The 24,485-nt window shown below is 35.5% G+C and overlaps 1 protein-coding gene across 5 annotated transcripts in view; it reads left to right on the top strand.

Annotated features, from left to right (window-relative positions):
• Gpd2 (glycerol-3-phosphate dehydrogenase 2) overlaps positions 1-21,604 on the top strand; it is a 161,120-nt gene extending 139,516 nt beyond the window's left edge. For all 5 annotated transcript variants that reach the window (XM_070022938.1, XM_070022929.1, XM_070022954.1 and 2 more), the window contains 7 exons: positions 1,090-1,265; positions 1,810-1,941; positions 3,651-3,809; positions 13,816-13,928; positions 14,007-14,085; positions 14,276-14,374; positions 17,907-21,604. In XM_070022938.1, coding sequence (XP_069879039.1) covers positions 1,090-1,265; positions 1,810-1,941; positions 3,651-3,809; positions 13,816-13,928; positions 14,007-14,085; positions 14,276-14,374; positions 17,907-18,032 — 884 coding nt within the window. In that variant the 3' untranslated portion in view covers positions 18,033-21,604. The remainder of the gene's footprint in view (positions 1-1,089; positions 1,266-1,809; positions 1,942-3,650; positions 3,810-13,815; positions 13,929-14,006; positions 14,086-14,275; positions 14,375-17,906) is intronic.
• The last annotated feature ends 2,881 nt before the right edge of the window (positions 21,605-24,485 follow it).

Raw genomic sequence — 24,485 nt, 5'->3', positions numbered from 1 at the left:
GCAGCATTATTTACCATTGCTAAGATATGGAACCAACTCAGATGCCCTTCAGTAGATGAATGGATCAAGAAAAGGTGGTATATATACACAATGGAATTCTATGCTTCCATCAGAAAGAATGGCATTGCCCCATTTGTTAGGAAATGGAAAGACTTGGAAAAAAATTATATTAAGTGAGGTAAGCCAGGCCCAAAGAAATATAGGTCCCATGGTTTCCCTTATTTGCAATAACTAGTATATGTCTGGGACAAGCAGAAAAGATCAGATAAGATGATGTTAAGTGAATTGAACCCGAAGATCAAGATACAAGTGGTTTTTTTCTTTCTTGCTATTGTTTCTAACGTATTTATAAGGTACCACATGATTTTTTGTTGCTTTGTATGCCCCTCCCCCATGGTATAACTCCTGTTTTCACTGTATTTGATGTTGATATAATTGGGGGAGGGGAAGGGAAAAAATTGTTTAAATAGAGATACAGCTTGACCCATTGCAACAATGAGAAGTACAGATGCTATGTCAAAAAATGAATTTTATAATTTGAGTGGGGGCTGGTGGGGGGGGAGTGTAGTTGTGGAGATGGGAGGAAAGGGATGGTAGGGGAAAAACAGGAGGAGGCAACAATGCTTGATAAGTAATGTACTCATTACCTTGCTCATGTAATTGTAACCCCTCTGTATAGTATTTTCTTATTTTAAGAAAAGATTCAGCCTTGTTGTTTGGATATGCTTTATAGACAAACTTTGCTAAAGTATTCCATGAAATTTCTCTTTTAAATTTTTGTTGTCAAGGTGATGTACAGAGGAGTCATAGTTACATAAGTTAGGTAATAAGTACATTTCCTGTCAGACTTGTTACCTCTTCCCTTATTTTACTCCTATTTTCCCTCTTTTCTCTCTAATAAACAAACCTTGTCTTACGTTGTTAATACAGCCTTACACATTGCTTTCTTATACTTACTGTAAACAACAAGTGAGATTTGTTATCAGTAAGTTGTTATTACTAATTTGTTATTAGTTATTTGATGAATGGTTAAATATAAGAGAAATAAGGAGTGGTGACATACTGAATTGTTTGTCAACTTCATTGTAGGTGGGAAGTGGACAACGTACCGGTCCATGGCAGAAGACACTATTAATGCTGCAATCAAGGTTCACAATTTGAAAGCAGGGCCAAGCAGGACAGTTGGTCTTTTCCTGCAAGGAGGCAAAGATTGGAGTCCCACCCTCTACATCAGGCTTGTCCAGGATTACGGACTGGAAAGTGAGGTGAGTATCTGTTGCCATCTCTTTCTACTTTACTTCATCTGTCACTAGTGCCATAACAGAGTCAGTAGTAATGATGTAGCTTCCTTGACTTAGAGTTTCCTTTTGCTGGGGACATTTCTCTCTGGGTATGGCAAAGTAAACTTAGAGAAAAAGATCGTCCAACTTTGCAATAGATACCAAGAGGCAATGTACATGTCACTTTCTATTTTGAAACTGAGAGTTTTTTCTTGGTTTATTCTTAGCATGTAGAGCTTCGCAAATTCTTTCCCAAGCACAAGGATGGCTGTTCTATAGGAGTGATGTCAGGAGCAAAATGAAGCTGAAGCTTCATCTGTCACTGATACAGTGATACATGAGAAGCTGAGTTAGTGCTGGCCTAAGCATTCAGAGCCCAAGTGGTTTCCTCCCACAGAATCAAAACCTAATCCTCTCTGGGAGCCATTAGTTATAGACTGTAAGAAAACTGACCAGATAAGCATGTACTTTTTGAGGGTTTTTCTTTTTTTTTTTTTTTGGTCTGTCTAAGGTAGTTTTATTTCTACAGGTGGCCCAGCATCTCTCTACCACCTATGGTGACAAAGCTTTTGAGGTGGCTAAAATGGCAAGTGTAACTGGAAAAAGGTGGCCTATTGTTGGTGTACGCCTTGTGTCAGAATTTCCATATATTGAAGCAGAGGTATGTAATGGTCACATGGGAATTTCTTGTCTGCCATGTAATACCCTTCATCTGTTCATTCAGTAGTGTCTTCACAAAACTGTATGGAGCTAGTTTTAATGCATACATGTCAGTCAAGAACTGGCATTATGTGTCTATTTGCATAAACACATTCTATTCTATTATGGAATTTTCATTCAGAGGTGGTGTTCATGGTGGGCATTGTACGATATGTGGATTTCTTTTTTCTCATGATGCTATATCAGTGATTGTGCAAATGAACTCCAAGATATAGAAACAAATCTTTGTCCCTTTTGGTAAATCTGAGCTCTTCCAATTTTTACTTATCTTGCCTGATGACATACCTTGCTGCACTGAAAACTTCTCAAAGATTTTAAGTCTTGTTTCTCATGATACTTCAAATTTTCTGAAACTTGTCATGTTATGCTATTGTGTGTGTGTGTGTGTGTGTGTGTGTGTGAGAGAGAGAGAGAGAGAGAGAGAGAGAGAGAGAGAGAGAGAGAGAGAGAGAGAGAGAGAGAGAGAGGAGAGGAGAGAGAGAGAGAGAGAAATTGGAGAGAGAGAAATTGGAGAGAGAGAAATTGGAGAGAGAAATTGGAGAGAGAGAAATTGGAGAGAGAGAAATTGGAGAGAGAGTATACTGGAGCTTGAACTTAGGGCCTCCTGTTCTTACTCACTTTTTTTTTGTTGAAGGCTGGTACTCTACCACTTGAGCTACACCTATACTCCCAGATTTTTGCTGGTTAATTAGAGTTGAGTTTCTTGAATTTGGTTTTCTAGACTGGCTACAAACCACAGTCCTCAGATCTCAGCTTCCGAGGTAGCTAGGATTACAGGCGTGAGACACTGGCATCTGGCCATGTGTTATAATTATTCTTAGCACATTGTGTCCAAAAAGCATTTACTTGTTGATGAAATTCAAGCTGTCATGCGGTTTCTTTAAGACACAAAACTTTACAGCCTAAAGAGATGAGACGAACTTTTATCTCCTCATCTTTTACCTACTCAGCTACGTAAACTATCTTCCCTACTATGTAGAAGCAAAGAGGATTAAGTGATTACTGTAGTTGGTTAATGAAAAATGGTACAGTTTGCAAACTGATACCAGGATCCATTCAGTAGGAAGGCATTATCTCTTGTCCAGTTTATCCTATTTTTCAAATCTACTTTGGCAGGCAGATGGAGAACTTGGGTTATATGAATATTTGTCTTCTGCCTGCTAGCGAATCAGACAATGTAAAGAATACCACTACCTTTTCAAATATGAACATTTTAATGTGAAACTTCTATTTCCTCTTCTTAGAGAAAACTCTCAACTAATCATTTATATTTTTTCACATTTTTTATTAGCATCAATAGTTTACGATGAGCTTTTATTTTGACATGAACATACCAGAATCCCTCCCTCCTTCCCTCCCTCCCTCCCTCGGCTTGACCTCAGGACCTCTTGCTCTTGCTTGATCTTTTCTGCTCAGGGCTGGTGCTTTACCACTTGAGCCACACCTCCACTTTGCTTTTGGTGATTAATTGAGGAGTCACATGGACTTTTTTGCTCAGGCTGGCTTCAAACCATGATCCTCAGATCTCAGTCTCTTGAGTAGCAAAGGTGACAAAAAGCCACAAATGGCCAGCATACAAAATCCTTTGATTAGAATTCACCCCTTTTCTCAACCTACCAAATCCTCCTTCTCATTTTTTTTGTACTTCAGGTAAAATATGGAATTAAGGAGTATGCCTGCACTGCAGTGGATATGATCTCACGTCGCACTCGCCTGGCCTTTCTCAATGTCCAGGCTGCGGAAGAAGCCCTTCCCAGGATCGTCGAACTGATGGGCAGAGAACTGAATTGGAGTGATTCTAAAAAACAGGTATTAAATACATGGAAGTCTCGATAATTATATTTCCCTTTATGAACATGTAAATGCTTGATATGTATATAAAAGCTAGAATAATTTTGGTAGTTATCTTAGATTTCTTCCTGTATACATATTTATATATTATGTTATAGTTATATATTATAAATTAAATGATATATATGATTGATATATATTTGATATATATGTATGTGTGTATATCTATCTATATGATTTAATATTGTTAGGCCTTAGGAGAGTGGAAAGATATTCTTGGACCATTTTATAGAGAATGCTCTTAAATTTGTGTTCATAACTTCTGCAAAAGGAAAGGTAAATGATGGTGGGTGTTTGTTGTTGTTTTTCATGGAATAATTTCAGAGGAGGTTAGTACATGGAGAATGGAAGTATGAAGATAGCCCAGGCAGAAAAGTCTGTGCGTCTCCATCTCTAATGAAAGGGGAAAATTCCAGGAATGGTTGATTAGAGGCATGATTCAAGTGGTAGAGCATCAGCCAAGCAAGAAAGTGAAGCAAGAATGTGAGGCCCTTAGTTCAAGCTACAGTACTAGAAACAAAGAAACAAAGAAAGGAAAGGAAGAAAGGGGTAAAAAGAAATTTGCTCTAGCACTTTGTCAGCAATTCACATTTTTGCTAATTTGCCTTTGTTAACAAACAGTGGTTTCACCTCGTGACAAGCAAATACTTAATTGTGTCATTTGAAATTTTGTATTATGTCCATAAAGCCAGAAATGGTCAGATGAAAGTATTTTAACACCACACACACACACACACACACACACACACACACACACACACACACGTATTTGCTGTAATAAGTAGATCTTCATGTTTTAAAAATTAACCCAAACTGTTGTGACATGCAGAGGTTTTTGAAGTATTTTCATACATGCAAAAATCTATCTTGGGAGAGAAGGTTTTAACTCAGAGGCTTCGTGTACTAGGTGGTCACTGTACCATTTGAGTCACACCTCCAGCCTTTCACATATTCAAAAATACTAGGAACACTCCCAAGATTTATTTTCTTTGTCCTTACTCTTTCTTGAATCCATCATATTTTTTTGCTACCATCTTGCTGTATTAACCCTGGCCAAGCTCACCAGTAACATGTTTCTCATGTAGGTGTTCTTTACCCATTAGCTTGCCCAGCAGCAGCATTTGACACAGGACATTCTTCCTCCTTGCACTCCTTCCTTTTCACTAAATAGACCAGCCTGGCCTAGGCTCAAATGCTGGTCTTACAGATGTGCCACCACACTTGGCTTGACCTCCTTTCTATTATTGTTGAAGACCATTTATCTTCCTACAGAATTTCCATGTCATAATTAGCTCTTTTACCTGTAGTCACTCTAACCTAAGCCTTGCTATTACACTTCAGAAAAAATAGTTTTATCTTCAAATGTGTGTACAGTATTTGTACATGTCCGTTTATGTATATCGTTTAATTTTTATTATCTTCAAGTAGTTGTACAAAGTGGTTTCAATTCAGCATGTATGGTGTATCTTGATCAGTTACCCTTGCAACATTCTCAATCCCTAATATCTTACTCTAGATATTCACTTACAATGATCTAAGTCTACCAGTAAATCTTGTCCTATTTATTTTCAAATGGCTTAGTCCAGCCCTCAACACATGCACTCTTATCAACTTGAGGCAGATGAATTATAGTAATTCCTCTTTCCAAAGGCCAATGTTTCTGCTGATGTGAAGTTCACATCTAAGTTGTATTTCAAGTGGTCATATTGAATGAGATCTTGAAGGAAGTCCCTGTAACCAGGGAAGGAAAGTGGCTAGAGATTGAACCCAGGGATACTCCAAAGACTGGAAGTTGGAGAGAAAAAAGGAGAATACAAAAGAAAGAGAAAGTAATAGCTTGTAAGTTTGGAGGAGGTATGAGAAAACCAAAAGCTAACTCCATCCACTTGGGCTGTCAAACAGCAATACCACAGGAGGGTGGCCCAAACAACAAACATTTATTTCTCTCAGTTCTGGAGACTGGGAACTTCCAGAATCAAAATTTCAGTTGAGGTCTTATGTGGGTCTACCTCCTGGTCCAGCAATTGACATTCCTTTTATATTTTCTCACTTGGAGTGATTGAATGTGAGTGAACATCTATGTCAAGTGCTTGAGGGTATAGTGAGGAATAGTACTTAAAATGTTCCCATTCTGGCATAGATCCCTGAAGATGATGGTTCTATACCAGTCATTTTGTGGGTGCAGAAAAATGGGAAGATTGAGAGGTTTATTTTAGACTACCAAAACGTCTTAAAGGGTACCATTATAGCCCTGATTTTTTAGGTTTTGCCTCTAGTGATTTTAGAGTAATATACTACTGTATATTAATGGTAGAAGTCCTAATGATATCTCTGAAGGCCAGCTTTGCTGCTATTTGATGGTTGAGAAATTCACAGAGTCAGTTTCTGCCAGAGTTTATACAAGTAGCAATTGTAGAGCTGGCATCCAAACCTAACCTCTGGATCTCAGAACATGTGTTTTCCCCCCTGCCCTTGTGCCATTATTAGCCATTCTGGTACCAGTGTTACATTTAAGTGTGCTCTGCCAGAGCTCCATATAGAGGCAATATAGAATAGAGCTTACTCTTCGATTACAGCCAGTCTTCTCCTGTATAGAAGAATTGGAGAGAATATGTTCTTGCAGAAATTATGGTCAGAATGACTTGAATATGCTGGAACATATTTTCTTTCTTTTTTGCTTATGTGGTGCTGAGGAATCGAACCCAGGGCCTCATGCATTCAAGGCAAGCACTCTACCACTGAGCCACCTTCCAAGCCCCTGGAACATATTTTGTGCTAAGAATTCAGAAGGTAGTAGTAGGAAGGAAGAAGAAAATTCTGTGAACTGGCTGTTAGGAGCACTGGTTGTGTTTAGCCTTCCTAGGAATTCAGAAATAACAGCATTTCACATTTTCCTTGTTTGATTAAGAATACTCTAATATCCTACACAACGAAGTAACAAAATGAAAGACAAAGTTATTATTTAGTGTCTGAGACACAGGAGTATTAATGAGATATGTGGACAGTCTAGAGAGAAACCAAGAAGGGAGTGGGGAGGGGGGACTTAAAGGTTAGAAAGTTGGACTTCTGAGAAAAGGTTAAAAGCACTGGGATTATTTAACCTGCAAAAGCGGAAAAGGGAAGGGTGATAAATAACCCTCTGCAGATGAATTGTAGTTGTTTTTACCGGTCAATACTTAATGAGTGACTTGTATACTGAACAACATACCAAACATTTTAGGGGAATAATAAATAGTTCATAGTTTCAATGATTTTGAGGTGTCATTGGGGGGATATAAAACATACTTGCCTCAGAGATGTATGCATTATTTTTCCAAATTTTATAGAAATAATTAGTGGAATTGTTACTCAGAACTGAAAGCCAAGCCAGGCATGGTGGCACACTCTTAAAAACCCAGAACTCATTTTATAAATGAAAAAAAGAATATCAAGAATGATAATCCCATTTTAAATTATTTAGTAAACAAATCTAACACTAGATAACATTTTTTTTTTTTTTTTGGCCAGTCCTGCCTGGGGCTTGAACTCAGGGTCTGGGCACTATTCCTGAGCTTCTTTCGCTCAAGGCTAGTTTTCTCCCATTTGAGCCACAGTGCCACTTTCAGCTTTTTCTGTTTATGTGCTACTGAGGAATACCTGCAGGGTTTCAGGTATGCTAGGCAAGCACTCTACCCCTAAGCCACATTCCCAGCCCCAGATAGATAGTTAAATAACTTCTTTTTCTTTACTTTCAATTATGTTTTCTGACAATTTATTACTCAGTAAAACTATTTTTTTTCTTCCTCTCCCTTGTCTTAATGTATTTTAAATTATTCACTTCTATAAAAGCATTTTCCAGTATTACAGGGTCTTCTATGACATGATAAGCAACTAAAAATTTCAGATTATTTTGAAAACTTTTTACCTCAAGAATACACATACTAGACAGTAGATAATCTCTTTAACACCTCACCAAGATTAGAAAGCAAAATACTCAATTAGAAAGTATGTTCTGATATCACATTTTCGCATAACAGCCATAATATAATGAAATGGTCAATTTGTAGCTCTTTGCATGTCAACATTTTAAAGACTATATAGCCATAAACTTTTCTAAAAAGTTGGATAATTAAATCCTAAATATATACATGTTGAATGTTAAATTTTGTTTACAAATAATCTTCCAATTAAAAATATCTCTTTAAGTATTAAATAGGAATTTGTAAGTTTTTGTTAGATTTTATAATATCTCAGTATAATCTTTATTCATTTAGAATTCTGAATATTTAATATCAAATAAAGTTAAAGCAATGAAAATTTCAAGGGGAAAAAAAAGAATGATAATCCCTTATATGAATAGTATAAGAAATGAACAGTTTGGGGGAAAAATGCTAAAAGCATCGAAGTAATTTTTTTTTTTTTAGTTTTTGAGATGGGACTTACTGGCCTATGCTGGCTCCAAACTGGCTATGTGTCCCAGGCTGGCTTCAAAACATGATCCTCCTGCCTCAGCCTCCCAAGGCCTGGAATTATAGACCACAAGTCTGTGCTACCACATTCAGCATTTCAAATAACCTTTTAATTTTTGATACTGGAGTTTAAATTCAGGATTTGAGTAGAACCAGTCCTCTTCCTTTTACTTTCGGTATTTTGTGTCTTATCATCTCAGATTATAGTTCTCTGCATAGGCTTTGTGCATAGCTGGGATCACAGGCCTGGACCATTCTGCTCAGCTTGTTTGGGTGAGATTCAAGTCTCACTAACTTTTTGTCTGAACTGGCCTTGAACATGATCCATCTGGTATAAGCACTGTGCCTGAATGCAGAATAACTTAAAAACTGAACAGAGTTCTAGTAGGGTTTGAATATTCAATTATTTGAATATTAATTAAGTTTGGCCAGCATTATATATATTTGTCAGTTTTGTCAGAACTCAGGGACTAGACACTCCTTGAGCTGTTGTATTTTTTTTTTGTTGTTGTTGTTGTTCAAGGCTAGTGTTTTACCACTTTAAGCTACAGTTCCACTTCCAGTTTTCTGATGGTTAATTGGAGATAAGACTCTCATGGACTTTCTTTCCCAGGCTGGCTTCAATCCATGATACTCAGATCTCAGTAGCTGGGATAACAAACATGAGCCACTAGCATCCCACTGCTAAGCATTATATTCTTGAATGCTGGAGAGAAAGGAGGTCTGACTGTCTTCATGTTTAACTCAATGAAAAAATAGCAAAATAAACGGATGGTGGAAAAATGCCTTTCTAAATTGAAGAAAAAGAAAAGGAAGAATAGTATAGATTACATCCTGAGGACCAGGGGTATTAACATTTATCTTGTTTTTCTAAATTATGACCTTTATTCTAATTATTTAGGAACAAGTAGTAATAACTGGAAAATATTAAGGAATCACTGAGAAAATAGCCATTTCAGATATCTCATTTTTTATTTTACTTTTAATTATATTTTCATTATCTTTAAGTAGTTGTACAAAGGGGTTATCATTCATCTTCTCAGTTTATGAGCACAATGCATCTTGATCAATATCATCCCCTTAATAATACTCCCCTTCCCTCCCAAACTTACTCATCCTCTCTATTTTCCTACTTTCATAGGATAGGCAATGAATGTTTTTATTTCAGGGAGAGAAAAGGGATTGTTGTATCAGGGAGATATTATAGACATGATAGATGGATTTCATAAAGTATATATAAGGCCTTAGGTGCTCTTTGTAAAAATGGTAGATTTGTAAACAGTTAAATGGGTAGTGCTGACCTCTGAATAGGTGTCTGATAACAGGTCATAAGCACAATGTTCTTGGATTTGACCTAGTATACCTTGATCCAAGTGTTTACATTACAATAATGGCAGCATACATCCTTGATATATAAATAAGCAGAAACTGAAGGGTGACTTGCTTTTGTTGTTGCTTAAATATTTTTTATTAGTATACATCATTATTGTATGAGCGGAATTTCATTGTGACATTTCTATATATGCATATAATTTATCTCTATCGTGATTAAATGTTTGATGGCAAATTGAAAGAATGAGTAAAACTTCATTAACCATAACTTAATTTAAAAAATGGCAAAACTTGCAGTACATAGAAAAATAACTCCACTCATTCAAGATAAAATCTTCAGGGCTTAAGAAGTGCACTTGTCAGAAAGAAAAGGTTTTAGTTAACTTTGAAAGCATTGCCACTAGGAGTGGGCCGATAGCTATTCTCAAATCCAGCTGTAATCTTACAGTGTATTAATAGAAATAATATATTTCGGTAAATGAAACTGTTATTCCCTTCCAGGCACTGGCCAGATATCTGTTAGAGCATTTGCTGTTCTTTGAAATTGTATTAGTTGATATGAAATATTTGTGATAGAAGAAATTATGGCATAAGGGATTTAAAATCATGCCTTATTATTCCAAAGAGGAATTCTAACTAAAAGCAATCTTGAAGGAAGGAAGTAAATGATACCACTTTAACGTGTATGATACGATATAGAAAACAGACATTGGGTATATTCTGTAGCCAAGTTTTGCCCATCCTATACATGTAGGAAGGATTGCAAGGAAGATAGACTTCATCTCAACCTAAAATTTTCTAACCAATAGGGCTATTCTTTCATGGCCTACTTCAGCAGAATTGTTTCCTCCCAATTGCTAGACTGATTTAGACAGAGAACTCATGCCTCCAGTTTTGGATGTTATAAAGGAGCTATGGGGCTGAGGAGGTACATTGTCATGACTAGGAAGGACATGATTTCTCTTCCAGCTTTGAAATGCAAAAACCCTTGTTTGGTTGAGTATGAGTATCTACATAGTCAGTGAAGGAACATGTCTTGAGGAAGAGATGGTAGTTGCAGAACACTTCAGAAGTGGCATTTCTAAGAATGTGAATTATGAACTAGTTTTGTAGAATAATGTTGTGTAAAATTGACGGAACAACAAAAGTACATATTTTTAATAGCCAGTAAAGAGAGAAATCTACCAGTGTGGAACTGCTTTTGGTGACAGAGATTCCATGGATATGTTTATTTAACTATATGACATATAGACATATATGCTTTTTAGTTATTTTAGTATTCACAGTGTGTTATTTTCTCCCTTTCTTTTTTTAATTTTAATTTTATTGTCAAGGTGATGCACACAGGGTTTACAATTACATAAGTAAGGTAATGAGTACATTCTTGTCAAATTTGTACCCCCCCTCATTTTTCTCCCACTTTCCCTCCCCTCAATAACCCCCAAGTTGTACAGATCATTTCCAAAATAGTGTCTTGTGAGTATCACTATTGCATTGGTTCCCCCTTTGTCCTTTGTGTCACCATTTTTTTTTATTCTCCTTCCCTTCCCTAATTCAGATAAATGTATATGAAACACCAGGGTATCAAAATCAAATACAATTATGACAGGGGATAAACCATAGGGGGAAAACACTAAACAATCCATATAATACATTTAAAACAACAACAAAGAAAAACCTCTTGTGCCAATGTCTTGGAGTTCATTTCACTTAGCATCATCTTATATGATCATATGTACATAGCTATTGAGCTATTCTGCTCATCTGCTAAGGTTATGTTAGATGGGTCGGGCTTACTTCACTTAATATGATTTTTTCCAAGTCCTTCCCTTTCCTTACAAATGGACTGGTATCTCCCTTTCTTCTATCTATTTCTTAAGAGGAAAATGTTATATGGATTTTTTAAGTGTTTATTTTCTCATGCCAAAAGAGTAAAAAGTTTTTATCTCAGGCTTAAGAAAACACATATAGGCCGGGCGCTGGTGGCTCATGCCTCTAATTCTAGCTACTCAGGAGGCCGAGATCTGAGGATTGCAGTTCAAAGCCAGCCCGGGCAGGAAAGTTCATGAGACTCTAAGTATCCACCAGAAAACCAGAAGTGGAGCTGTGGCTCAAGAGGTAGAGTGCTCGCCTTGAGCTAAAGAGCTCAGGGACAGTGCCTAAGCCCAGAGTTCAAGCCTTACAACCCACAGAAAATAAAACAAACACATATGAATACATTTCATGACATGTAGGTCATTTTATTTCCTTTGTTCCACTTCACTGGTATTTCACAGTTCAGTTCAGAATTTGGGGCTCACTGAGTTAATATCCTTTGATGGGAAGTTGTTGGGAATTTGAGACTTGTATTCACGCTTTTTTGGGCTAGATTATATGGTATAAGAAGGGAGAGACGGTGGATGACTACAAGAGGGAACAGGACAAATGCAGCAAGAATATTCAATGTACATATGAGCTAAAAGAATTACAAAGTATAAAGTGAGCAGGGGAAAGGGCAGGCTGGATGGGAGAAAGTGACCGAAGGAATAACTGAGCAGTACTGGACACTGACATGGACATGTTAAATCGCAACTCCCTTGTGAAACCTTTTGAAATGCAGAAAATAAATATTAAAAATTAAGCAAATTTAAAATCTCTGATTTTTTTTGTAAGTCTTTCCATTATTATATGTGTAGGATAATCTTAGCAGATGAGTCGAATAGCTCAATAGCTATGTACATATGACCACATAAGATGATGCTAAGGGAAATGAACTCTAAGACATGGACACAAGAGGATTTACTTTGTTGTGGTGGTTTTTAATATACTATGTGATTTCTTGTTTCTAATCTATGTTCTCCCCCCTATGGTATTTGATTGGTACCCTAGTATTGTACATATTTTTATCTGAATGAGGGAAGGGAAGGGAAACAACAGAATGATGAGACAAAGGACAAGGTGGGAACCAATGCAACAGCGATATACACAAGACAATATGTTGGAAATGATCTGTACAACTTGAGGGGGTGGTTAGGGGAGAAGAGAGAAAAAACAATTCACACAAAAATGATATGCACTATATTCATTCATGTTCTATTGGCCAAAGTAAATTACTGTGGTCAAGCTAAAATAAATTAGGTGTTGTATGCAGGAGAACTCTGTGTGGATATATATGGACGTACACATGCACACCTACATATATGAAGAAAGATTTGAAAAAAATGTAATTAAGTCTCTTGGGAAATACTCTGATGGAAGAGTGACATGATGGAACTAAGAAGGACATCGGTCTGCAGCCATAGCTAACACCAGTTGAGATGAGATATATTGCAAACAGAATCACTATTGAGGATGACTTAGTTTTTCCTGACTTTGTAACTACCGGAATCCTATGGATGAAACGTTAGTGCAGTTAATCTCAGGATGTTTACCTTTTTCTCTTTGCACTGCCTGTGGTATTTTAGGAGTTGCCTGAGTCTTAGATATCTTCACTTTTAATCAGTTTTTGTCATGTAGCTACAATAATTTGATCTGGCCAATGCTGTGCAAGAATATTCTGTAGTAAAGAGAAACAAAAATATTGCCTGTGGTCACACCTGTAATCCTAGCTACTCAGACACCTAAGACCTTGCAGGACTGTTGTTCAAAGCCAGCCAGGCCAGAAAATTCTGTGAGACTCCATCTTCAAAGTAACTAGCAAATAGTGGACTACAGGCATGGCTCAAGTGGTAGAATTCCAGTCAAACAGGCAGGTAGGGGAGATGAGTCCCTGAGTCACCCCCCCCCCCATACTGCCAAATAAATGAATAAATAAAACAAAAAAAGCAGAAATAGTTAAATATTCAGCAAAACGAGTCCATTGTGCTATGAGAAAATTGTCTAATGCAGAAAACTACATTCTTTATGAAACCTGTAATATGTAATTCCTGAAAATGTATACTGGGGAGTAAAAACAGAGCTGGGGATTCCTTGGGTCAGAGGTCAGGGGAAGATAGCTATGAGGAAGTTATTAGGATAATCATCACATTGGAGTATACATCAAATTGCAGACCCAAAAGAGGTAAATTCCACATTAATAAAACTAGGGGAAACGTGTGCTTATCAAATAAGAATCACTTTCCTTTTTGAAGTTCAGAAGAGAAAAATAGAAAAACAATCAGTTACTCTTTCTATAAATCTTTGAACTTTGTTTATGTCTGTTTTAGGAGGAACTTGAAACAGCCAAGAAGTTTTTATATTATGAAATGGGCTATAAATCTCGATCTGAACAATTAACAGATCGCTCTGAAATTTGCCTTCTGCCTTCAGACATTGACAGGTATTCCTAATGAGCTTCCTTCTCTCTTTTCTCATTCTTAGTAAGTATGTTTCTAAATCACTCAATGTTGTGTTGCAGGTACAAGAAGAGATTTCATAAGTTTGATGCAGACCAAAAAGGCTTTATTACCATTGTTGATGTTCAGCGTGTATTAGAGGTAACATGTTTTTGGTTCAGCATCAGTCTTTGATAGCAAAAGAGTTTAAGGATAATAATAGTTAACTTTTTTCTCATCTAATATTTCCTACAAACAATATTCTTAGTTTAATTTTAGAAAGCTTGGTCACATTAGGAAAAGGATATGCATAATTTTTAATTAAACTCATTATTTTGTGCTTTTCTCTTAGAATATCAATGTACAAATGGATGAAAATACACTACATGAAATTCTTAATGAAGTAGATTTGAACAAAAATGGGCAGGTTGAACTCAATGAATTTTTACAGGTGAGTTGTTGTGAAAGAGCACATGCATTTTCTTCTGTCTTTTAGTTGTCATTATTGTTCCAAGAATGATTTTTATTAGCATATATTCTACAAAATACATATGGGACTTATTATGATATTTTCCTACATGTGAAGTTGAGGCATGCATTCATTCCCTCCCTCCTTCCTCAATCACTCTCTCCCTCCCTTCCTCTCATTTTCTTCCCCACCCTCCCTCTCTGTTTCCTTCCTTCCTTCCTTCCTTTGGGCCTGTATGCTGTCTCTTAACTTTTTCTTCTTAAAACTCATGCTCTACTACTGCTTCACTTCTAGCTTTTTTTCTGGTTAATCAGACGTAAGAGTCTCATAGACATTCTTGCCTGGGCTGGCTTTGAACCTCAGTCTTCAGATCTCAGCCTCCTAACAGGCATGAGTCAGTGATACCTAGCTAAAGTCCATGTATTGTCACTTCATGTAGAAAGAGAAGAAAATGGGATGTCAGACGCAGCTCTGGCTGTCCACCTTCAAGGAGCAGGCTCTCTTCTCTTGCTTTTCATAAGAAATATTTTATGTGTAACAATTTAGATGAAATCTAAGTTAATTGTGGCTTAAGGAGTATACAAGCAGCTTTTTAAAGAAATCTATCTTGGAATAACACTGTTGGGTCATTCTGTCCAAGAGAGGCAACAAAATATTTCTACTGTGGATTTTTTTTTTTTTTTGTATCAGGGATTAAACTCAGGACTTTTGATTATGCTAGGCAACAACTCTACAACTTGAACCATATACCATCAGCTTTTTGTTTTGTTTGGTTCTCAAACAAAGCTCTGGCTGGCTTTGAACCTCTGATCTTTCTCCCCCAGCCTCCTGAGTACAGTGATTATAAATATATATCACCATGCCCAGCTGGAAGGTATATTGTTTTTATGGAACAAATTACAAATTATAAGAATCATATTTATTTGAGAATATAATTATTAGATTGTTAAGTTATAAATAACAAGGAAAACAGAAGAAATGATATTTCTTCTGAAGACCCATATAATTTATACATTTTGGTTGCCAATTTTCAATTTACTGAAGTGTCATATGTTTGACCTTTGTAATCATGAAGAAAAGTTTTGTTACTTTAGCTTTAAGCTGGTTGCTAGGCATCATTCCTTAAAAATTCCTTAAAGGAAATGCAAAAAATCCACACATTATTTGTAGCTGTCTATATGACTGTAATCATTTGAAGAATGTATTGGTTTCAAACTAAGCACCCAGGTTTTTTCTGGAAGGTTTCATGGAAAGGTATTTCAAATGAATGCCAGGCCTTGCTTGCACTGTGGCAATGATGAATGCTGAACATGAAATAAATTAATGCTGGGGATTTTGGTCAATGTCAGCCCTTTCTTCAGTGTGTCAAGTTAAACAAACAAGATCAAGGCAAAGGAAATGGTAATTGTCTCTCTGGAGATGAGCTGCAGATAAGAGCATTGTTGAATCTAAATGCAGAAAATTTTCACAGGCTGTGTCCAGCATTACAAAAATGAATGTTTAGTCCTTTTAACTTTTACAGTTTAACTAAGTGCACATTTTAAATTAATTTTAAATTTATGGGTAGGAATTAGAAGTCGTTTAATGAATATTTTTGGTGTCGGTTTCCTGGAGAATATCTTATTATTTGTTTCAGAATGTTAGAGTACTTTTCTTCAAAGAAATGGCTTATGCTTCACTTCATGTGTATTGTAAATAAACAACAGCATTTTGGTTTGAAAATTTCAGGATTTAAGAAACAATAGGAATCTAATTTTGTGGATATGCTATGTGGTTTGAGTTTTAGGTAATATTCTTCACTGTAATAAAGTAAACCACAGAAAATAATTTAAACCATCTGCAGTTTTTCTTGTAGCATTTAAAAATATTTGAGTGTTTCTTATTCAATTCTAAATGAAAGAGACTATTTATTCTCCATGTAAGTACAGACATACAGTGAATTTTCTAAGTTAAAAAGTACTGTATGTATTGTAAAATATATTCAGACTCAAATGTATTTCTTATAATGTGGCTTTTACATTTATGTAATATTTAAAGAAAACTTTGACATTTGGGAGGTTAGTACATGATTTACAGTTTTTGGCTGAAAGAAGTCCTAGCTTGGTCAGTCTTGTTACTGTTCATATACTTCCATGGTCTTTCCAGATCAGGGATAAAACAATATACAATAAATTGTTCTGGCAAGGATGCCAATATTGCTTATATTGCATGATTCATCAGATACAGAGTCTATTTTTGAGTTTGTTTAATATTTTATCGTAGATTAAGAGCCCACATTTATGCTATTAGAGATCTTTATTTTTAATATAGAAAGTCTTCAGAAAGAGCCTGTTTGACATGACTTTATGTCTAGGTTTGGGCTTTTTAAAGACACTTCCATGTCATGTCATGTAGGAGTCCACCTGTAATAAGCAATTGCTTGTGAAACAGCTTTTAATAAGGTCACCAAATTTTGACCCAGCCCCTGGGCAGATACTTCTGACTTACTTACAGAGCTGAGGGGCTTTGTTTGTTGCTGTTGTTTGTTTTTACAAATATACTTCCAAGTGCAACCCTAAAATATTTAGATTTTTTCCATTTTTTTTCTCATGAATGCCCAACTGTATTCTTTTTAAAATATAACTTTAGTGTTATTATTAAGGTGCTCTACAGAGGCATTACCATTTCCAAAAATCAGGTAATGAGTACATTTCTTTTTTGGACACTATCACCCCTTCTTTCACTTTCCCCTAGTTTCCCACTCTAGTTCCTGCTCCACTCCACTTTTTTTTAAGATAAACAGATTGGGGAAATGAGATCAGGAAAAATAAATAGTTAAAGCCGCTTCAATGTGAAAATGTAATAATAATAAAAGGAACAATATACTCAAACTCATAATTGCAAAGTGCTTTCCAGATTAAAGACCTCTGCCCACTGACTGCATGAAATTTCAAGACTAATTCTGATTTTATCCATTTGGCTAAAAATGAATTAACTAAAATCTGGAGTGTTTTTAATTCTTAGGGCAGATCTCTGGGCTTATTTTCAAGGACTTCACATGTAAATTACTTTAAAAAGTCTTGAAAGAATTTGGATTTAGGTGACAGTCAAGTACAGTTACATTAAAAAAAAAAACTAAAGTTAAATATAGGTCTTGCTTTGACTTTGTTTAATCCCTGAATTCCTGTTTGAGATTTTTAGAAATAGAATTAAATATCCAGTGTTTGAAGTTGTTTTAAAAGATATGCCCTATGTATCCTAAGGGAACAGAAAGTGATACATGGGATTTGCTTTTGGTGACAGGCTGATTTACAGGATAGATGTCATTTTATTTTATTTTTCAGCAGTGGATGTGTCTTGGTCTCTTCCTCTCTTTTTGACATGTTCAAAAATGTTCCCCTTCTTATTGGAGCCATAGTATTTTGATAGTATTTTGTGGCTTTTGATAGATCACCTATTTTTGACTGCCACAAGGGTAAGAAGGAGAGAATGAGCTGGCCTACCTTTTGAATCTCTTGCCTGTTTTCTTTTTAAGCTGATGAGTGCTATTCAGAAGGGAAGAGTATCTGGAAGCCGACTTGCTATACTCATGAAAACTGCAGAAGAAAACCTGGACCAAAGAGTTCCAATTCCGGTGGACCGCAGTGGTGGAGGATTGTGAGTCTGACCAGTAAAATCCACAGCCAACCTACACAGAAATGACAAATTATGATGTAGCAAGCAGAGATGACTTAAATCAATTTAACATCATGGTTGTGGTAGCTTTTTTTTAACACTGGAAAACATTCCAAAATTTTGGGTGTTGGTATATTTGCCAATGTAATTTGCCAATACTTTATTTGTACTTGCCATTCAGTCGAGCTTCTAAAAAGTGTATTTTCTCATTTTCAGTGCACATTGATTTGATGTTTTGTATCCATTTTGTGACCTGTTAGACTTGACATTCTTCCTTTCTGTTTATCCACTTATTCTAAATCAATTCTGGAGGCAGAATATTTTGGCAGAAAGAGAAAAAGAAAAAAAGAAAAAAGGGTGGAAAAAAATTCTGTGACATATACCACGCTCTGGATGTTAAGCTTGTAGATAGCATTTTTTTTTTTAAACAATGACCTATTAAAAATGATAGCATTTCTGGCAACTTTGCAGTCCTTTTTTTCCTCCAACTGGTCTACCTCCCTCTTCTGAACAATATTGCACAATTTTATGTCCAGGGCATGCCTAGCAAGGCTAAGGGAAAGAAAAAGTTTAGATCTAGTTACAAGTCTCAGAGTGAAGCTCTGAAAGCTTCCAGAATCGCAGGTATAAGATAAGGATAGCACTGACATTTTCTGAGAGTTACAGTGATAGTTTCATCTCAGCAGTTCATTTTTTTCCCCAGTCACTGCTGGTTTTCTTTTGACTATTAGTGTTGCCAGGAAGATCCTGGCTTTTCTTACTCAAAAGCCAATGTTCAATGTGGCAAGTTAAATTTTATGGGATGAGTCCAAATCTTTTCAACCTTTATATAAAATAATAATAATACAATGACTCAATTTTTAATCTCTAGATCCTAACTTTTACAGCAGCAAGTATTGTTAACCCTGTCCTCTTTGTTGACTGTATTTGCAAACAGACAATAAAATGACAAAGAATAGAGTTCTTTATTTATAATCACATTTAAAATAAGGCACAGGACTTTAATATCCAAGGTCAATCTGTTTGTTAAAAGCCCTTTTCTTTCTGTACTCAGTGGAAAAAATTCTTGATATATATTTTAAAAACATACATAAAACATGCAACAAAAATAAAAGTCATTGTGCATTGAATTTAACAAATAATACACTGAGTTAAAATGACATTCTGGCATTTTACATAGTCATCTTAATATTTTTTATTCCTTCCTTCCTTCCTTCCTCTGGCATTTTACATAGTCATCTTAATATTTTTTATTCCTTCCTTCCTTCCTTCCTTCCTTCCTTCCTTCCTTCCTTCCTTCCTTCCCTCCCTCCCTCCTCTGTCTCTCTTTCCTTTCTCTCTCTCTCTCTTTCCTTTCTCTCTCTCTCTCTCTTTCTTTCTTTCTTTCTCTCTTTCTTTCTTTCTTTCTCTCTTTCTTTCTTTCTTTCTTTCTTCTTTCTTTCTTTCTTTCTTTCTTTCTTTCTTTCTTTCTTTCTTTCTTTCTTTCTTTCTTTCTTTCTTTCTTTCTTTCTTTCTTTCTTTCTTTCTTTCTTTCTTTCTTTCTTTCTTTCTTTCTTGTCTAGATATTGGGATTTGAACCCAGGACATTGTGCTCTTGCTTGGCTTTTTCATTCAAGTCTGGCACTGTGTTTCCTCTTTCAAAGCCAACTATGTACTTCTTTAAAAAGACCAGGTTCTATATAGGGAGAAATAGATCACTTTATTTCACAGCAGATTTTTATTGCATAGACTTAGTCCTAGTTTTGTAAATGAGTACATAACATGGTTATGTACCATTATTTCTACTTATGTCAACACAATAGAATTCTGTGGATAAAACTGTATGCCATAATATAAACTAGGAGGTTTACTTACCTATTGTGCCATCATTTCTGAAGCAAGCACAAACTACTTGGGGAGACAGCATTTATTTTTAGTTGAAGTTTAGATGCTTGCCACTTCCTAAAGTAAATCTAAAACAGTTAGATATTCCCTGCTGTCACTAAGTGATATCCCCAGGTATCACTGTGCTTTTTTTTATTGTTGTTGTTCAAAGTAAAATTTTACACTGTTATTTTGTTGTTGTTGTAAATGAATGGAAGCAAGTGGCTTTTGAAACTTAATGTTTTTCTATTGAGACAATAAATTTGTCTACTGACACTAAATAGGTAGCAAAGCTGTCTTTTAAAACATCCCAGATGACATGCCACAATATTTGTACATTGTACTCTCTCTTTCTCTCCTTCTCTCTCTTTTTCTAGTTAGATCGAGATAACGGTGACTTTTCTCCTCCCTGATTCTGTTACAGTAGGGATGGGATGTAAAGTGTGACTGGCTTGGGCAGACCTGGGTTTGAAAAACAGACCTTGTTTATGCCGGCTTTGCTATGAATGAAGTTCCTATAAGGACAAAGAAGAGTGCAATTTTCTTGATTTGAGCATCTATGCTTTTGCTTAAGGCTGATAATTTAATTCTAAGATACATGCTCCTTCACCAATCCCAGAGACTTGTTTTGGAAATACACTGGTTTTTAAACCATTACTGTGAATAACAGCACCTTAGCATTTTCCTCTATGTTCTTAATTAACCCTTTCTTACTTTTTTATCTGGTTTAAGCAAATGGGGAAAAAATAGAGGAATGCCCCTTCAAAACCATTCTAAACACAAACCAATTTTGTTTCCTTATTTTCTCTCTCTCTCTTTCTTTTCATACAAATTGGTGTTGGGTGATTCTGTTGAGGATTATATCTGGGTGCCAGGGATTGTGTTTTATTTTTACTTTTTTGTCATTAATGTTTTAAGAGCCTTTATAGGGATTCAGGTGAAGGAACCTCATCTGTGCTGGAGAGTTGGCTACTCTAACTTGCTCCACTTCAGTCATAACAATGATAATGCTGGATCATTTGTAAAAGCGAGGTTGTCTGCCTCACGTCCATCTTGCTGCAGCACATTTGCTTCTGATGAGTTTGTACTGAGTGTAACTAGGATTTCTACAATTAAATGCATGCTTCTTATTCTGCCTTAGTTTATAAATGGCTTGATTTTGTCTGTTTCAAAATAGGTATCTTCCTTTTTTGTAAAAAACAAAAAAGTTATTCTGACTTTTACTACACATACTATAAGGTTCATCACTGATTTTCTTTCCCTCTTTTTTTATTCATTTATAAAGATTTTTTGCCTCTGAATGTAATCACATATGAAGTCAATGACGCTGTAACTTGCACAATTTGCATTGTGTCAACTTTTTAAGGGAATTAAAACAAGCTCTGCTTGTTTTCAAAGAATATCAAGTATAAACACAGTACTGAATGAATATATACACTGCATGTTTTCATACATGGCACTTTTATGTATTGTATTGGGTTATTGTTCTAGATTGGACTGTTAAATACTATATTTGAGGCTGGATTGTCATTTTTATAACTGTCTTGGTATTTTATTGCCATTATTTATTACTTTTGATATACAGAATGAGCTGCATGCATTTATAGAGCAATAAGACGATGTATTTAATGTGCCTTGTTTTTAACTGAATAAGAACTGAAAGCATGAATCAATAAAACTGATTAAAATGCTTCATTTGCTGGCATTTTGGTATTCCTTGCAGTTAGACAAATAACTTTAATTACTCCTGAAGTTTTTTTTTCTAAGTTTGAAAATATTTTCAGAAACTACTTTTCAATGATATGTTAATCTTCAAAGTTGGAATTGTGTAATTGAGTCTCAAAGATGAAATCTCTGCATAGACAGATGTAATCTTATGAGACTACCAGAATGAAATATTTGTATTAATTTGTTGCTGGAGCCGTTAGGGCTGTGATTTTTGTATTTGTGCAATCCTACTCTGAACTTACATTTATCCTATTACAACTCAGTTGAGTTCTTTTTCTTTTCCTCCCCCCTCTCGCCCCCTGCCTTGCCTTTTTTTGTCAAATAGAACCTTCAGCCTCAGAGTTCCCAGGCACACTGATGAATTTTATCATAACTAAAATCAATAGAAATGAATGGGAAAGATTACATAATCCATTTTGATCATCTTACATGTCAAGTTAGTGCAGGGTTGCCAAGTGTTGATAAATGCTCTGACAGAAAAAAGTGCTATATATTTTCATTGTCAGTAAATCAGTAAAACTGTTATCAGTTTTAACACTGGGCAAATTTTATAATGCCCTTTTTTTTTTTTTAATAGGTTTTAACTTACACAGGTCCATGGAGTATGTTCTCCATTTTGTGCTTTAGATATGCTGCCTTCTGGTTTGGTGTGCTCAAAGGCATTTGTGAGCTTTTGAAGGTCCTTTGAAATGGAATAGACTATCCAAAGCCAGGCCTCCCAGGCAGACTTGAACAATGAACTGTTAGTTGAATACCTGGAAAAAAACATATAAGCAACTCAAAACATTTTTTTTCATTGATCTAGTCTATCAAATTTGATAGTACTTTCAAATTTGTCAAAAGATTGTCCCCAGTTTTCAAAATGTGTAAAATTGATGGTTATAAAAAAGTGAAACATGATATAGCATCAATATTTTGCAATGACTGTCAATAGTGTGTTATCACTGGTGTCAGATTTTCACATGATGGAATTTGACTTGTGAAGGGAAGAAGCAACAGAAGTTTTAAATTGATCTGGTACCCTTATAATAATAATTTCTGTATAGGAGGCAGAAATGATGAGCCATTTGTGCCATTTGTGTACTTTGTAGTTTAGGTCTCTAATTAGCAACCGATTTTGTGAAATGCAAGCACAGAACATGATGCATTTGAGCCTAGATGATACCACCGGCAGATGTGCGGGTCCTTGTGGTAAGAGCTCTGGGTACTTTGGGGGGGAAAATTAATAGATACCCTTATATTTTTGCCACCTAGTCCAGAATAAAAAGCAATATATCTTTTTTTTTTGAATTGTGAAAATACCGTACAGAGAGGTTACAATTACATGGGCAAGGTAATGAGTACATTTCTTATCAAGCATTGTTGCCTCCTCCTTTGTTTCCCCTTCCAAGTGAAGCAATATATTTCTTTAGCAGAATTATTAGGCCTATCTGGGTCTTCCACTCTTGGCATTGAATTAAATTGTTTATTATACCCTATGGGAGGTGTTCTTGTTGGAGCTACCTGAATCTAGGGAGTGTACAGTCTATATCCTTTACTTGTAATTATAGTTATGGTTAGTATATAATGTCAGTGAACAGAGAGGAAGATTGAATTGCCTAGAACCTGTCTTGGACATTACATCTTGGCACATAGTACAGCTAGTTACACTTCTGAGCCATTCAAATCCAGTTTTATATCTTAAGCAGAGCATCCCTGTACATTTTCCAGGCAAATGACTCCTTTAGAACCAAGTTTCCTTTTATTCCTTGGCTGCTTGGCTTGCTTGCACTGTGTCAAGGAGTTTAGAGGTGTTAAAAATACATATGCATTTGAATTCTTTTTTCTGTTGGCCCTAGTATCTATAACAGAATAGTTTTGGTGCTATGAATCTTAAATTAGAGTGGTTTTACATTTATATATGTATATATGTATATATCTGTACACATATATATGTATATATGTACACATATATATGTGCATATACATAGATATATACACCCACATACTCATAGGATTTCTTTGTTTTGATCTTAGAAACTGAGTCTAATGACTTTTGTTAGTAATTCTGGAATCAGAAACAGTCCTAAATTCAGCCTCTTTCTTTTTGTTAGTTTTATTTTTTCAAGTCCAATATAGAAATATCTGATTTTTGCTTGCCTAAATTAGCTAAACATAATGGGTTCATTTTTTGCCTGACTTTTTTTTTTTCTTAAGCAAGTCCTTCCTTCTTTGGTGGCACCTATCCCCACAAAAAGGGAAGTAAAAGTGAATAGGCCCTTCTTCCCTTTAAATTGTTGCTTCAATTTGTTTTTGTTTGCATCCCATTATTAATTGATTTACAATTCATTTTTATGCACATGGAGTTTTCCAATCCAAGTTAAGATGCTGTAAATCTTAAATCCATTGAAATCACAGTGAAATATTTCATTTTATCCCATGAATCATTTGCCATCCTTATTGCAGAAAAATGGCAAAATTATAATGTACCATGTTTTCATAAATTACCATCCTCTACCCCACCATCCTAGCACCCCAGTGTCGGAGTCAGACACTTGTGGTAAACAACTCCGGTTGACAGGAGGCTGATCAAAATTTCATACTATTACAAATTAATTCTTCTAGAATGGTGGAGTATTTAACTTGTTACCAAATATATCATCTATTGTATAAGTAAAAAAAAAAAAAAAACCCAGCTTGATTTTAAAGTCAGCCCTGTGATTGCTAGTATCGCAAAAGAGGAAGAGTGCTGAGTTCCTTAAATAATGTATATAATTTTCATTGAGTTTCATATATCAAAGTAGTCATTTTTATCCTGAAAGGTGTGTGCTTTGCACTATGTGTTTGAACACTATTAAAAAATCATAAC

Source organism: Dipodomys merriami, unplaced genomic scaffold, assembly GCF_024711535.1.
Source record: "Dipodomys merriami isolate MVZ:Mamm:240054 unplaced genomic scaffold, mDipMer1.0.p SCAF_1, whole genome shotgun sequence".
NCBI lineage: Eukaryota > Metazoa > Chordata > Mammalia > Rodentia > Heteromyidae > Dipodomys > Dipodomys merriami.
Note: the sequence above shows the minus strand (reverse complement) of the source record. Positions and strands in the feature narration are given on the sequence as shown.